Source organism: Dendrobium catenatum, unplaced genomic scaffold (genome assembly GCF_001605985.2).
Source record: "Dendrobium catenatum unplaced genomic scaffold, ASM160598v2 fragScaff_scaffold_1408, whole genome shotgun sequence".
Taxonomy (NCBI): Eukaryota; Viridiplantae; Streptophyta; class Magnoliopsida; order Asparagales; family Orchidaceae; genus Dendrobium; species Dendrobium catenatum.
In genome coordinates this window covers 252,222-268,793 of record NW_021319870.1, presented here as the reverse complement: position 1 = coordinate 268,793, position 16,572 = coordinate 252,222, and the positions used below count along the sequence as shown (strand labels likewise).

Genomic DNA, 16,572 nt, shown 5'->3' with positions numbered 1-16,572 from the left:
GTGGTATATATATATATATATATATATTTAAATTACATATATTTGTGTGTGTATAAAAAAAGAGAATCAAATAATAGAAAAAAAGAGAGAAAAGGCAAAATACAAAAAAAAAAGATTTTATGTATTTTTGTGCATCCCACCGTCATCGTCATCCCCTCATGAAGGTATAAGTTTCTAACCTAAAAAATCCTATCCTCAACGCTTGCAACGAGCCGGAAACCCCCCTACACGCTCATATAGCATAGTAGGGAGGGAAATCGGTATGACGCTCGCCATGAGGCGAGTAATCCTCTAGTGTTCATGTAGAATGAGGGGGACGAAAAATAAGTACCTCCAATTATGTTGTTTTAAACAAATACCCGAAGACCCTTAAACGCTCATGTAGCGTGCAGGGATTGAAGAATTTGCGATCGTGGTGTCATTTGACACCTACCTGAAGCGCTCAAGTAGCGATGAGGGGAAGGCTAGTCTCTCAAATTTTCCCCTAAATGGGGGAGACACTGGGAAACTGTCAAAATTTGGACTGAAGCGCACAAGGACTTGGACAATAACAAGGAACATTATTTGGACTTGAACTTGTAAATTAAATGAACATTAAATGCACTTAATTTGAACTTAAACTTGAATACAAAGGACATAACTTGAACAACAGGAGACTCGACGAACAGAAGAAACTCATATTGAGCCTGAACTTTATTTTGGACTTGAACTTGTGCTTTGAACTCGAACATGATTTAAACTCAAAAGACCACATGGGACCTTGATTTGAGCTTGAGCTTGAACAACATAACAAAGGACATGAATTGGGACTCAACTCGAACTCAAATAAATGAGCTACAAGGACTTGTATTTGAACACAAATCGAATAACTAATCAAGACTTACAACTTGACAATGAAAACCTTGATATTTAATTTGAACTTCTACTCAAACTCAATCTAGAGCTTGAACTCACACGGACAACAATGAACTTAATCATCTCATCATGCATATGTTAAATCATCTTTGAAGGTTAGAAGTTTTGCTAGTGGAACTTGTTCGTAAGCAACAATGTAAGCTCTTAATGAACATGGTGATTATGTCAATAACAACATACAATAAGTGGTCTAAGATACATATAAGCACCTACGAATCACTATAAAAGAGATCCGCCATATATGCAACACTTAACCTACACGTAGCAAAGAAGGTTGTAGCGATGGTAAAGAGTATGCAATGAATATTATAACACTCCTAAAATCAACGATATTCAACCTTGCAAGCAATATAATAGAAGAGGGTGTATGATTTGACCGCAAATAGACGTACAAAACCTCTAAAAAAATTGCATATTAACGAAGGCAATTAATGTGTAAAGTTTGCACAAGTCATAAAGAAGTAATAATGAAACATAAGACCGGTATGCAATGAATATAATACTGTTATGTGGTCAACATCAAAGCAAAAGCAAATATATTCAATCCCACAAGCAAAGAAATTGGAACTAATGGTATTCTTCGTAGCAATCATGCAAGAAGACACAGTAATCCCCAATACATGCACTTGCAAATACTGACAGAAGCTCGTAGTGTTTTGAAGATGTAGGCAGTAGTTGCTAGAGGAATTTGAAAGAGGCACAGACAAATACACCAAACCCCGACAAGCCATGATGGTTAGTATGCAACAACAACAACAACAACATCAAGCCTTTATCCCACTACGTGGGGTCGGCTACATGAATCCTTTTTCTCCATTGTGTCCTCTTAAAAGTCAAATTTTCGTTTAAATCTAATAAAGAAAGGTCATTCATAATATTTTTTAACCAAATCTTTTTAGGTCTACCCCTACCTTTCTTAACATAAGTCAAATCTAATACCTCTACTCTCCTAACGGGGTCATCGGAAGGCCGCCGTTTTATGTGACCAAACCATCTAAGGTGACTCTCTCTAATCTTATCTTCTACTGGAGCTACTCCAACCTTTTCACGTATATGCTCATTTCGTATCCTATCTCTAAGGGTAAAGCCACTCATCCACCTGAGCATCCTCATCTCTGCCACACTTAACTTAGTATTATGCTTCTCTTTTAATGGCCAACATTCGGCACCATAAAGCATTGCAGGCCTCACTATCATCTTATAGAATTTTCCCTTAATTTTGAGGGGTACATTTCTATCACATAACAAGCCCGATGCATTCCTCCACTTCAACCATTCAACTTGAATTCTGCTGATAATATCCCCATCTATTTCACCATCACTCTGAACAATAGATCCAAGATATCTAAAATGTGTACTCTTATTAATGACTTGATCGCCCAAAGTCACAATCCCCTCACTAGGTCTATTACTACTAAAATTACACTCCATATATTCCGTTTTAGATCCACTCAAGCGAAAACCTTTAGACTCTAAGGTTGACCTCCATAATTCAAGTTTACCTTCAACTCCCTCTCTAGTCTTATCAACAAGAAGAATATCATCAGCAAAAAACATACACCAAGGTACATCCTCTTACAAATGTCTAGTGAGAACACCTATAACTAAAGCAAAAAGATATGGGCTTAAGGCTGATCCTTGATGTAACCCAACCGAAATAGGAAAATACTTGGACAATCCACCTTGTGTTTGAACACAAGTAATAGCTCCTGCATACATATCTTTAATGATTTGAATATAAGCATTATTAACTCCTTTCTTTTCAAGAACTCTCCATAGCACTTCTCTTGGAACTTTATCATATGCTTTTTCTAAATCAATAAATATCATATGTAGATCCTCCTTATTTTCTCTATATTTCTCCATCAAACCTCTTAATAAATATATGACTTCTATAGTCGACCTAGCCGGCATGAATCCAAATTGATTTTGAGAAACATCAGTATCACGCCGCAACCTATGCTCCAAAACTCGCTCCCATAGTTTTAAAGTATGACACATTAACTTAATACCTCTATAATTCGCACAATCTTGTGCATCACCTTTATTCTTAAAAATAGGAATTAACACACTCATTCTCCACTCATCTGGCATCTTCTTAGTCTTCAAAATAGTATTAAAAAGTTTAGTAAGCCATGAAATTCCTTCATCTCCTAAGCATTTCCACACCTCTATTGGAATATCATCAGGTCCAACAGCTTTTCCACCCTTCATTCTATTTAAAGCCTCTCTAACTTCAGTTTTACTAATACGCCGATAAAAACAGAAATCTTTACTTTCATTTACGGTGCTAAGGTCACTATAGTCAATCTTATTTTCACAATCTTCATTAAAAAGTTTAGCAAAATATCTCATCCACCTTTGTTGAATATCATCTTCTAAGAAAAGTATTTTTTGATCTTCATCCTTAATACACTTCACTTGAACTAAATCCTTACTACTCATATCTCTTTGTTTGGCTAACTTATACATATATCTTTCTCCCTCCTTAGTATTTAATCTATTATATAAATCGCTAAAAGCTAATGTCTTTGCATCGCATATGGCTTTCTTAGCATCCTTACGAGCAACTTTATATATTTCCCAATTATCGGAATTTTTAAAATTAAACCAATTTTTATAACAAAGCTTCTTATTTTTTATCTTTTCTTGCACATTAGGATTCCACCACCAACTATTTTTACTATTAGGAGCTTTTCCCTTTGATACTCCAAGGACATCTTTTGCAATATTCTTAAGATCACTAGCCACTTTTTCCCACATAATATTAGCATCCTCATGCACAGACAAAATCTTAAGATCTAAAATCTTACTCACAAAAATATTTTTGTTAATATTCTTTAAATGCCCCATCTAATCCTAGAAAATTATTTTACTTTATTTTTTATTTTATGCCCCTTTATCTTAAAGTCCAAAACTAATAATCGATGTTGGGTACATAAACTTTCACTCGGAATAACTTTACAATCTTTGCAATCTAAACGGTTTAATTTTCTAATAAGAAAATAGTCAATCTGGGTTGTACTACATCCATTTTTATAAGTGATGAGATGCTCATTCCTTTTCTTAAAAAAGGTATTAGCAATTGATAAATCATAAGCTAAACAAAAATCCAATATGGTCTTGCCACCTTCATTCGTCGTTCCAAATCCATGGCCTCCATGAATGCTTTTAAAATCATCAACCTCTCTACCAACATGTCCATTTAAATCTCCTCCAATAAAAACTCTTTCTTCAAGAGGTATATTTTGTATTAATTCTTCTAAGTCATTCCAAAAATTTAATTTAGAACTCATATCCAAACCTACTTGAGGAGCATAAGCACTTATAATATTAACAATCTTATTATCAACAATAATCTTTAAAGCTATAATTCTATCTCCAATCCTATTAATTTTTATAACATTATCCTTTAAACTCTTATCTATAATAACACCTACAGTATTTCTAGTACGACTCCTACCCGAATACCAAAATTTAAATCCTAAACTATCAATTTCCTTAGTCTTCTCTCCAACCCATTTAGTTTCTTGAATGCACAAAATATTTAACTTCCTATGAATCATAATATCTATTAATTTCATTAATTTTCCTGTAAGGGAACCTATATTCCAAGTTCCTATCCTAATTTTAGTTCCATGGACTAGCTTCTTTGCCCACATATGTCTTTGATGTGAGAACCCTTGCCTATTTAACATTGCATCCGGGAGCCGGTGCAGCGACCCTTGCACACTTGTCACTGTATTCAGGCCATGCAGCGCGTCGCTTCCAAGGGACGCCCTAGCATCAACACAATTTCTTAAAGGATTCATGCTATTATTGTTCGACAAGTTTTATGCTGGTTGTCGACTACCTAACGCAACCCTCTACTTTTCTCATCCAGGACTTGGGACCTGGCAACGGCATAAATATTCACAAAGTCAATATACAAGGATGAGGCAACAACAAATGCAACTAAGCTAAGGACCAATAATAATATGCAAGCAAATGTGTTGGTCCCCTATGAAATGGGAGAACCGATGTGCAGCAAACATGTACATGTGCAACGACGATAATCAACATAAGATAACAAATGCTACAATACATTCGCAGTCAATAATAAATCAATGGTTAGGAAATATGTTGATTCACTGCAAATAAAGATCGAAGATATGTAGCGGATGTAGACTCCTACGAGTTGTCGTAGAAGACTCGTTATATGCCAGACGTGGTGTTCACAAGTAAAATGCTTAAGGAATACAACAAAATGTGAATTCCTACGAATTGTCGTAGGATATTTCGTTAAATGTTCAAAATATCCCCCCGCACATGCACTGTAATATGTATGCACATAGGTACACATAAGGGGATGTATAAAAGACCCGCATGGGCCCCGGCGAGCGTGTTATTGATACATACGTGACGTCTAGGGATGCTGCGTGGGTCAATAAGTGAATTCAATTTCAAACTTGATCCTTCTATGCAGATCAATAGGAGTGGACATGGTTCAAACCATCAAACAAATATACGATTACGGCGACCGATATATTTGTATTAATACATTCATATTAGGCCTTCAAGGCCTATAACAATAAAAATTCACCAATAAAGGCACAAAGCCTACGAAACTCGATCCTCTGTCGACAACTCGATAGAGTCGATAAGGTTTATCCACAAAATACAAATATTTTCAAATAGAAATAATCTCTTTCACCCCGATGATGGCCGTGTTGAATGTGTTTCTCAACCGGAGGGGTCCACAAATAATTTCAAATGCCACCCAAATACACACAAAATCCAAAATTTCATAAGAACATCAAATTCCAAATATTTAAAATGGAAATTCAATCATTAACCACTTAAAGCAAAATTCATCCACCCTCCGCAACAGTTTGACGAGGTGGACAAATTCGAATATAACTTCAGCTCACATGAAGCTAATGCCTAGTCGAAAATATTACTATGATCCATTCTCAAACAATCTCCTGCCAGTAAGGACATGGTATGTGCCCTCTAACCGGCAATTTTGCCGCCAAATGACACTGCAGGATAAACGGTTATGATCTGGGGCCCTCTGAACCAAGTGGTTTTGTCGCCAAATGACACCACGAAATATCAATTATAACTAGAGTCAATACGTTCCTTATTGGCATCAAATTTTTAAGATATGAATTAATAGGATATAATCGATAGGGCACAAAGCCCTCTGTTAGCTAAGGTGGATTCAAATTTGTCCCCTTAGACAAGCATGCACCCCAAGTCTACAAGGTACCCTTGGACGAAGCAACTCATGTCTGCCAATAGGGACCCTTCTGTCAGGTTGGATTGACTACCTCCTCTGACTAAGTAGACTAGAGATCATGATGGCCCGAGATGATGGAACCATGGGATCTTGATCGGGTCTATCATCCATTCCCCCACCATTCGCTTTAAGTGCAAGATGGTGAAATTTTCGATTTTAAATATCAATCCTTCAAATTTATGATTTCCCAAATCCATGCTGCTATTATATGACAGATACTACGTATTCAATTAACGACTAGCCTTAATGGAAAGTTCTCTCTTGATCGAGAGGGGTAATTAACTATAGGGGCTTGCGCCTATAGGAAACCAGAACTCAGATCATAAAGTCCTCGCAAAATGAGGGCAAAATCACTGGGTAGTGCCTTATCTACAAACTCATCTACCTTCCAAAATTTACCCATAACTTAAATTCGTTAAAAATCCCCTCGAAGAAAAGCAACAGCGGGCGGAGGCTGGGGCCAAATTTTCGGAGCCCACAACCTCAAGGCATTTTTTGCTGGAATTGTGCTGAGGTGAGACTCATATTACACAATTTTAAGCAATGATGGAAAGAATCATCAACTGCATATTATGCAAATACTAAACATGATGGCAGGATAAATAAATCTTGCTCTTGGTTGGTTTAAGGACAATTTGTTAATTTGGCTATAGTGCAGTAATCCTCTAAATTAAAGGATTAATTTACCATATGAGCCATGATTTATCTCAAAGCCAATTGGTTAATCAACTCAAGCATTAATCATTAGTCTAATCACAGACCAATAGTGATTGACTAACCAAAAAGAACATAAATGAATGTGATCAACATGTATAATTGTCACGGAAAGCTATATTTTCTTTATAGTTATGGTGAAAGTACAATTCTAGTCAATAATACCATTAGACATTCTATACTTGATTACAAAGAAAAAAAAATAGTAACCAAGAATTAATATTTGGAACAAAAGGATTAAAAATTGCATAGCAGTTAAAGTCAACAGCATTTTTTTTTACAATTTTAATGTTTAAATGCAATGCTACAGCTATTTACAATAGATTAAGACTGCAATTTTCAGAAGTCAGTTTAGGAACACTAAAATCGCAACAGTAGATGTCCCAATAAGTCATGTCACATATCAAATTGCTCATCAGACCAAGTTGAGTAGCAAGCCTAAACCGTAGGATCCCAAAGCCCCAACAAATATAAACAAAACGCATTGCAGGTAATTGGGGACGCTTACAGGGATGATGAGAAAGGTCATAACTCTAGAAATAAGCAAGGGAGGTGAAAGCCGGCGGCTGTGAGTGGAAAAAGCAACAACATGGGTAGAACATTCAGGGATGTTGATAGAAAGTGGAGACTATATGCGTGAAAAACATGAGAAGAACAAAGAATTGAAATCTATCAAAAGCAAATGAATGGTTGAATGAATAATTAATGAAGACGAAGAGTACTGATGTTTGGAAAGGAGCAGCATGTAATTCAAAGATCACGCATGGCAATGAAAGAGGGAAGAGAATGCGACGTTAGGAAAAATAAATAGGTAGTAAATAAATGTTTGATTTAGTAAATGGTTCTAATTTAAGGATAGCATACTTAAAAACCATTTAAAAAGTCGTGCAGATAAGGGCAGTTGATCTTGAAGAGTACCATAATCTTGACTCTTTGGAGGCAATTTTCTTTAACCCAAGTGAGTCGATGCGGTCAAAGGCCCTCATCACAAATCTAAGCTCAAATTAATCACGAGATTTCAAGCTACATCGCATTCAAATCATACTAGCCAATAATTTCTATTTAATTGTAACTTTAATGTCATAATTGTCGCGAAAATCAATTATGGTTATCCATTCATAATTTAACAGTCAGTAATTATCATTTTGTTAAGAAGTATCCTAAATTCTTTAACTATTTGTTAGAAGTTAAATTTGGATCAGTTTAAGAGTAACCCAATTTCTATCACTTGGGATAAGAAATTCATGTATAACACTATATAATCATAGTTTAAAATTGAAAGCAATTCATACTCACGCCAGAATTCTTTACATGTTCCGATAGCTGATTTAGGAAGGATTCTATTAGAGTTATTCTGTAATAATTTGTTTATGTGTTAATATTTCTTGTATAGATCTATAAATAGAGAAGAAATCATGGAATAAAGCAAGCCTTTTTTCTTCTCAAACCTCTTGTTTTCTAACATGGTATTAGAGCCTCGATTAGCCGTTGCCAAATCTTTATAAAATATATACGAAGAAAGCAGAGAAGCCGGCCTTCATTTCTGAGATTGTTGTCGGATCGTCAAAGAAAACCAAGCAATATTTATCGTCACTGAAGAACTTTGAGCAGTACGAACTTCTGAAGAACGATCGACGAGCAAGTCCAGGCGAAGACATTGTAACTTTTTGATGTTGCAAGATGCCACTACAGAAGATAGGCCGCTGACCAGCCAAACGACACGGACGTACGTGACGAAGTCACCCGAGAGAATCACAAGCAGGATTGATCCCGTCTGGAAGAATCGATAGCAAGAGCCGAGCTCTGCGAACAAGCGGGACGAAGCCGAAACAGGAAGACTGAGCTAGCGGAAGACCTACCAGGATGAAACCTCCTTTCCGTCCCGACTCATGCAAAAAAGGACCGAAACCTTCTTTTTTAAGCGGCTCGGTCTGACCTGTCGAATTTGAACCAGCAACCTAAGTGTAACCAGATCAAGCTTGAGACCCGATTTATTTAATATCAGTCTTTATTGCTGATATAATCAAAACAACCTTTATTGTTGTTGTAATACCACAATGTCTAAAGAAAACTCATCTCAAAGCTTCAATAAAGAGGATATTGAAAGATTCAGATAACTCCTAGTATCCCCTAATAAAAAATAATAATAATAATAATAATAATAATAATAATAAACTCCTAGTATCCCTTGAAAAACCACCTGCATCTCCCTCTCTTGCGCTTTTAGGTAAGTTTCCCATATTAACTGGATTAAGTACTTCTAGAAATCATTCGAAAGGAATATGGATCATTGATTCAGGAGCCACAGACCACATGACAAACTCCACAACCCACTTCATCAATTATAATCCTTGCCCAATAGGCAAAAAAATCATCATTGCTAATGGTTCTTTTGCCAAAGTAGAAGGCCAAGCAGACATACCCTTATCCCCTTCCCTCATTCTAAAAAATGTGCTCCATGTTCCTCAATTATACATAACAATTATATTCATACAAAAACTTACCAAGGGACTATAATTGTCAAACTTTATTTAACCCTACTTCTTGCTTATTTCAGGACCAGAGATCTAGAAAGACGATTGGACTTGCTAAGGAGAGAGGTTGACTGTACTACGTCGAAGAGCTAAACAAATCTTAAAATAGCTACTCTATGTTATCCCTAGTTGACTAGAGATCTACTATTTGGCTTAATCATTTCAGATTAGGACATACATTAGTAGAAGTCTTGAAACACATTTATCCAAAACTGTTTCATAAATTGAAAAATGAAAATATTCATTATGAGATATGTGAATTAGTCAAACAAACAAAAATCTCTTTTCCAAACAAAAATTAGAGATGCAATACTCTTTTCTATCTCATTCATAGTGACATATGGGGACCCTAAAAGATCCTCAACATCTCTGGGACTCGCTGGTTTGTATATTTCATTGGTAACTGCATTCGAGTGTCTTGAATTTATCTCCTCAAAAATAAATCCGGCGTCAGCACCATTCTTCCCATTTTTCACATCATGATCCAGAATCAATTTAGGGTCAAAATAAAGAGATTTCGTTCATACAATGCTAAAGACTACTTCAACCAAACCATACACTCTTACTTTCAAAGTGAGGGTATCATCCACAAGTCCTCCTGCATTCACACCCCACAACAAAATGAGGTTGCGGAAAGGAAAAATGGTCACCTCCTAGCCTCCACTCGTGCCTTCCTTCTCCACCACACTATACCCAAATCCTACTGGGGAGAGGCTCTCCTAACTGCCACCTACCTCATAAACCAACTACCATCAAAAACCTTGGGGATGAAAGCTCCAATGGATATTTTATCCTCCTTATACCCCAAGTTTTGAACACAAAATAACCTTACACCCAGAATCTTTGGGTGCAATGTCTATGTTCACATCCACGCCAGAATAGAGGAAAACTAGATCCAAGGGCACTCAAATGCATCTTTATTGGATACCCTGCCACCCAAAAAGGGTATAAATGCTATCACCACCCTACAAAGGAAATGCTTGTATCCATTGATGTCACTTTTGATGAACAAAACTCCTACTTTATCAAACCTCATCTTCAGGGGGAGACTAAAACAAAAGAAGATGAAGAAAGTATGCTTTCCCCTCTTGACCTTCCTCCACCACATCAAACCAATCCTTCTAAAATTCAAAATAGGGAATCTAAAGACAAAACTACCTGAGATTTGGGAAGGTATATTCCAGGCATACGAGCTCAACCTGTGCTCCGAAGAAGATCCAAGAAACTGAACCATCCCTTGAAAGTAAGGTAAATTCTCCACCTCCCTTATACCCTATAACCAACTCTATATCCTTCAATATTTTTTCTCCCCACAAAAAAACTTCCTGGTTACACTAGATGATATTCATATTCCTAATGATATTTCTGAGGCACTATCTGATGAAAATTAGAAAAATGATCATCAATCTACTGGCAAGGAAAAAACCAGTCGGCTGCAAATGGGTGTTCTCTATAAAATACAAAGCTGATGGCACACTAAAAAGATACAATGCATGACTAATGGCAAAATGGTACATTCAGACATATAGTATTGATTATCAAGAAACTTTTGCACCAGTAATGAACACTATCAGAATTCTATTCTCAATAGCAGCTAAGTACAATTGGCATCTGGAATAATTGAATGTAAAAAATGCATTCCTAAATGGGGATCTGGAAGAAGAAATATTTATGGAAATACCACCAGGATTTAAGGAAAATTCTGGAGGTAACAAGGTGTGCAAATTAAAAAAGGCCCTATATGGGCTCAAACAATCACCAATGGCCTGGTTTGGAAGGTTATATAAATTCATACTCCTTAATGGGTATAAACAAAGCCAAGGGGATCATATAATATTTTTTAAACACTCAGACTCAGGGAAAGTCACAATATTGTTAGTGTATGTGGATGATATTATCTTTACTAAAAATAATGAAAAATAGAGAGATAGTCTAAGAAAAATTCTTACTAAGGAATTTGACATCAAAGAACTTGGAAGACTAAAATACTTTCTTGGAATCGAAGTAGTTCACTCTAGCAAAGGAATCTTCATCTCACAACAAAAGTACATGAAAAATCTTATGAAAGAAACAGAAAAATTTGCCTGTAAGCCGGCACCAACACCAGTAAAATATAATCTCAAATTGGGAGAAGGTAAAGAAGATCCATATGTAGAAAAAGGAGCCAACCAAAGACTAGTAGGGAAATTGATTTACCTTTCCCACACCAGACCAGATATAGCATTTGTTGTTAGTATGGTCAATCAGTTTATACAAAATCCAAAACAAGTCCATATGCAAGTAGTAGACATAATATTGCACTACCTTAAAGGTAACCCAGGAGAAGGGATTCTCTTTAAAAGAGACCAAGAAATAACCCTAGAGGCATACAACGATACTGATTATGCAAGATCACCAGTAGACAGAAGATTTATTTCTGGGTAGTGCACCTTCCTTGGAGGAAACCTAATTACATGAAGAAGCAAGAAGCAAAACGTGGTGGCAAGATCCAATGCAGAAGCATAACATAGAGCTATGACCCTAGGAATATGTGAGGTACTATGGATCAAAATGATTCTAGAAGACCTGAAGATTAAATGGGACAAACCAATAAAATTAAATTGTAACAACAAATCAGCAATTAGCATAGCTCACAATTCAATTCAGCATGACATGACCAAGCACATAGAAGTTGACAAACATTTTATAAAAGAAAAATTAGACAGTGGACTTGTATGTATCAACCATGTACCATCAAAAGAACAACTTGCATATATCCTTACCGAAGTAGTGGACAACGTCGTCTTTCTCAGAATGATAGCCAAGCTGGGAATGACAAATCCATACTTCCCAGCTTGAGGGGGAGTTAAAATTCAACCGTTCAACGCAGATAAGATCCAACGACTACAATGCATGATCCGAGGGACGCATGACTCACGCCAAAATTCTTTCCATATTCGGATAGCTGATTTAGGAAGGATTCTATTAGAGTTATTCTGTAATTATTTGTTATTGTATTAAGATTTCTTGTATAGATATATAAATAGGGAAGAAATCATGAAAAAAAGCAAGCATTTTTTCTTCTCAAACCTCTTGTTTTCTAACAGTGTCCAACTACTCTTTGTATTCTCTTTCTTGTTTCTCTTCTACAAATCCAATTTTATTCCCTCAACTGATTCAAAGAGAGAACAAACATTCCAAAGTTAATTTAAGAGATGAAGGAAGAAGAAAATCAAGAAAAATATCCACATCAAAGGTTCATCGTCAATTTTGATATTAGAGTAATCATATTCCTTCAATAACACTATGCACAGCTTCACTACAGCATTCATCTAGACTTGAGTGTTTAATAACTTGAAGTTACAGTATCAATTCAAAGTAGAAGAATGTAGTATGTGGCATGAAGCTGAATTGTACACTGCAATTTACGTATCTGCTGCTAAGAATCGTTTCTAAAGTGCATTTAGCATGTAAATTCCTCAAGAGAAAACTATTTATGTCCATCAGCCTTTCAAGAATGGGAATCAATTATGCTTCTGTGTCAATACAAGTGATCAACATAAATCTTTCTCATGGGTTATATTCTACATGATGTGATTCCAAGTAACTCATACAGTAAACCTCTGAGAGATTGAAATCCACTATTAAAATGCTTTGTAATTACAGCCTTCAGCACCAAGCATACAAATTCAAATTTTGGGCCATTTTTTGTTCCCTAGAATTATAAATGATAAAAATTTCAAATCCAAATGCAAATGCAAATAAAACATAAGGCACTAGTGAGTTACGAAAAAAAGAATCAGCTCACCATGATCCATCCTCTGAGGGATTATTAGTGGTGTCCCAAATCTTCATAGTAAGGTCATCGCTGCAGAGTAATAGACCATCCATCTAAAGTAATAGAGCTTGAGAAAATTCTATAAAGCAACTATATGCTCATTGCACTAAATACCTGCATGTAACCATTCTATCGCCACCTGAACTGAAAGACAGTGCCCAAACGGTTGATGAATGACCACTAAGAACACCAAAATCCAAAATGAATCAGCATTAAAAGAAAATGTGCAACTTAAAAGTGCAGTGCACCATAGGAGTACAAATTAATAATAGCACAGTAAGCTAACTTAGGAAAATATATGCTTGAGATCATTTTTCAATCTAACCCAACAAAGGCTAATTAAACTGGTTAAGAATAGTATTCATAATATTGAACACCACAGATCAACTTCCATGATTCACCTAGCAGCAAATAGTTGTTCTCCACTGACAGTAAATCATTAGGTTAAACAGTCCTGAACATTGCTTAAAATATTTAAATGGTCTCAAAAAATAAGGATGAAGGAACCAATTTCCCATATAAATACCAAAATAAAAGAAAAGGGAAAATGTTTTTTTAGAAAGATCAATGGAAACTATTGACCTATGAAGTGTCAGAGGCAAAAGGCTATTTATCCTCAAGTAATATGAAGTTCTAAAGGGAATCTTAATACCTGTCACATCTATTAGCTTAATCTTTTTAGCAAAAAGAAACTTCTTATCTAGCATAATTTATAAATAAATATTCAAGTAAATTGAAAAAAATATCATTGTTCCATAGAGTGCAACTAAGCCATTAGCAATTCTTATTGATAAAAAACCTTCACCATTGAGCATGTAGCTGTGGCTTAGTAATCAGTAAAGATGTATAAGATTTTCTATTTAGTTTACTAATAGAAATGGTGGAAAAAGTCTGAAAAGAAGGGGGAAAATGCATGAAAAATAAACATAATCACCTGCTAGTTTCACCTAATGTTTGCACGCAACTCCAACCATTAAGGTCTCCATCCTCAATCCAGATCTAGATCAAAATAAATAAATAAATGTCTACGTTTGCTAAACATAAATTATGTAATTATAATATGGTTTTGACTAGTGGTAGAGCTAAACACTTTCACGTTATGTTAGTACCCTAATAGAATTGTCATAACTGACAGAAACCAAAACATCCAAATGTGGATGCCATTGCACCATCTTGACATCCTGTGTGTGACCATGCAGCACAGAAGCACAATCAAACTCATTACCAGGTTGCATTTCCCAGATCCAAACAGACTTATCTCGACTACAAGTGGCAAGAAAAGACCCCGAAGAATTCCATGCAACACCCTTGACTTCATTTTCATGACCCTATGTGAAGGAAACAAACAAAACCAAAACTTCTATCAAAATAATTTAAGAGAAAACAAAATTAAAAAACCAAAAAGCATGATAAAACTAAGAACCATGTGTGTTTTTTTACAAATAAAGAAAACAATACCTCTAATGTCGCAACACATTCAAAATCACCACCAATTTGCTGCCATATTGCTGTCGTGGCATCAAAACTTCCCGTTGCTAACAGTTTCCCGCATGGAGACCAAGCACAAGACCTGACAGTTCGATTATGCGCATCTTCCAGGACAGCCTGCATAAAAAAACTGCCAAGAATCAGTAATTAATGTGAATAAGTATGCTTTATATCATGCTGAGATTCATGATTAATATTGCACCATATATATATTAATAACCTACCAGAAACATAGAAGAAAAACTATATGAATATGAAAGCAGTTTAAAATCATTTCAAAATATGGCATCTGTACGGAATAAATGTTAAGGAATTTTCTTTTTTCTTTTTTTTTTTTTGGTGCGCTTTCGAAGAATACCCCACATAGTGGGATAAAGGTTTGTCATTGTTGTTTGGTGCTTTCATAAGAATATCAGGTTTAGAAAGAGCAGGAACTAGCATTAGCAAAAAAATGAAAGTGATTGGATCTCTATGCAAACATATGGAAGCCTAAAACAAGGTGAGAAGAATAGACAAGAAATTTGCACAAGCTCAAAACTTTAGTATCAACATTTGTAGGTCATCCATTGAGAATCTATTAGGTGCATATAGCATCATGCAAACACCGCGGTTGCCTGATCCCAAGATCTAGATGAGAAAAATGAAAGATTGCATTAGGTGATTGACAACCAGCATAAAACTTATCAATAATCATATAGCATTAATGAATGTGGACAATCAATAAGGAGCTTGTATATAATTGTGTACACAGCCATATCTACTGGTGCAGCCAGGGATGGCTGGGTATGGCTCCTTTCCCTCCAAGTTTTCAGGAAAACTCTATGCAATGGTGTGCAATATGAGATTTTTATGCTTAAATTCTCTTGGAACCATAAGCTATAGTGTCTACACTAATTATAGATAACCTGCTTATTTGTTGTCGGCGTTTACGGTGTCCACGCTTAATAATTTCATCATACCTGCCACAAGTTTTGTTCAAATCACGGAAATAAAAATATATATATATAAAACTTGATTCTGCTTAATTTTCCACCGGGCTGAAACAACAGTTCTGTAAGATGAAATCAATAGATCTTCGCTCTTGAATTACAATTTTCAATGACGAAGTTAAACTTTCCAGCTAGAGTTAAAAGGTGGTCCAATATAAAACAGATCAGTATCAAACAAAGTTGACATACAGCACAACCAAATGCGTTTCAGAGACAGAAAATATACAGCTTGCTAGAAGCCCATCCAAAGTTGCAAATTTTGACCAGATTTCTACATGAAAAAGCAAGAGAGACTACTAAATAATAGAACTAGAAAGTGGATATAAGAACAGACCGTACAGTTCCAGGAACCTGAGGGGCCCTGCTGCCAGATTCTAGCTGTCTTGTCACCGCTGCAAGAGGCGAGTGTCGGTGGAAGGCCCCCAGCTCCAGCTGCCGGATTCCAGGCGAGGCTCCAGACTCTATCAGTATGGCCATCCAGCTTCTGAATCTCTTTAAGAGCCAAATTCCCATCCACCAAATCGATCTCCGACATGTTTAAGCAAAACGAAGATCTAAGGAGTCGGCCCTGCGATTTAGGAGTGTCCTTGAAATCTTTTGGGAGAAAGGCGAGAAAAGAGGGACAACGACGTTGAGTAGTTCGGACTTCTGGGTTTAAGATAAATTTATGAGTTTTAGCGAGGGTTAATTAATTATTAAATATTTTAATTAAATTATAATGACAATATAATTATATAATATAATTAAATATCAGACATATAGTTTAATCCTATTGTGTTTATGAATATTAATAATTTAATTATAATTAATTTTGACATTTAATTATATTATACA

The 16,572-nt window shown here is 35.7% G+C and overlaps 1 protein-coding gene across 2 annotated transcripts in view; it reads right to left on the bottom strand.

Annotated features, from left to right (window-relative positions):
• LOC110114063 (protein CIA1) overlaps positions 1–16,369 on the bottom strand; it is a 31,535-nt gene extending 15,166 nt beyond the window's left edge. For both annotated transcript variants that reach the window (XM_028699890.1, XM_020846814.2), the window contains exons 1-6: positions 16,073–16,369; positions 14,720–14,866; positions 14,371–14,589; positions 14,196–14,260; positions 13,376–13,441; positions 13,232–13,291 (exon numbers count right to left, since the gene is read on the bottom strand). In XM_028699890.1, coding sequence (XP_028555723.1) covers positions 13,232–13,291; positions 13,376–13,441; positions 14,196–14,260; positions 14,371–14,589; positions 14,720–14,866; positions 16,073–16,273 — 758 coding nt within the window. In that variant the 5' untranslated portion in view covers positions 16,274–16,369. The remainder of the gene's footprint in view (positions 1–13,231; positions 13,292–13,375; positions 13,442–14,195; positions 14,261–14,370; positions 14,590–14,719; positions 14,867–16,072) is intronic.
• Between the last annotated feature and the right edge of the window lie 203 nt (positions 16,370–16,572).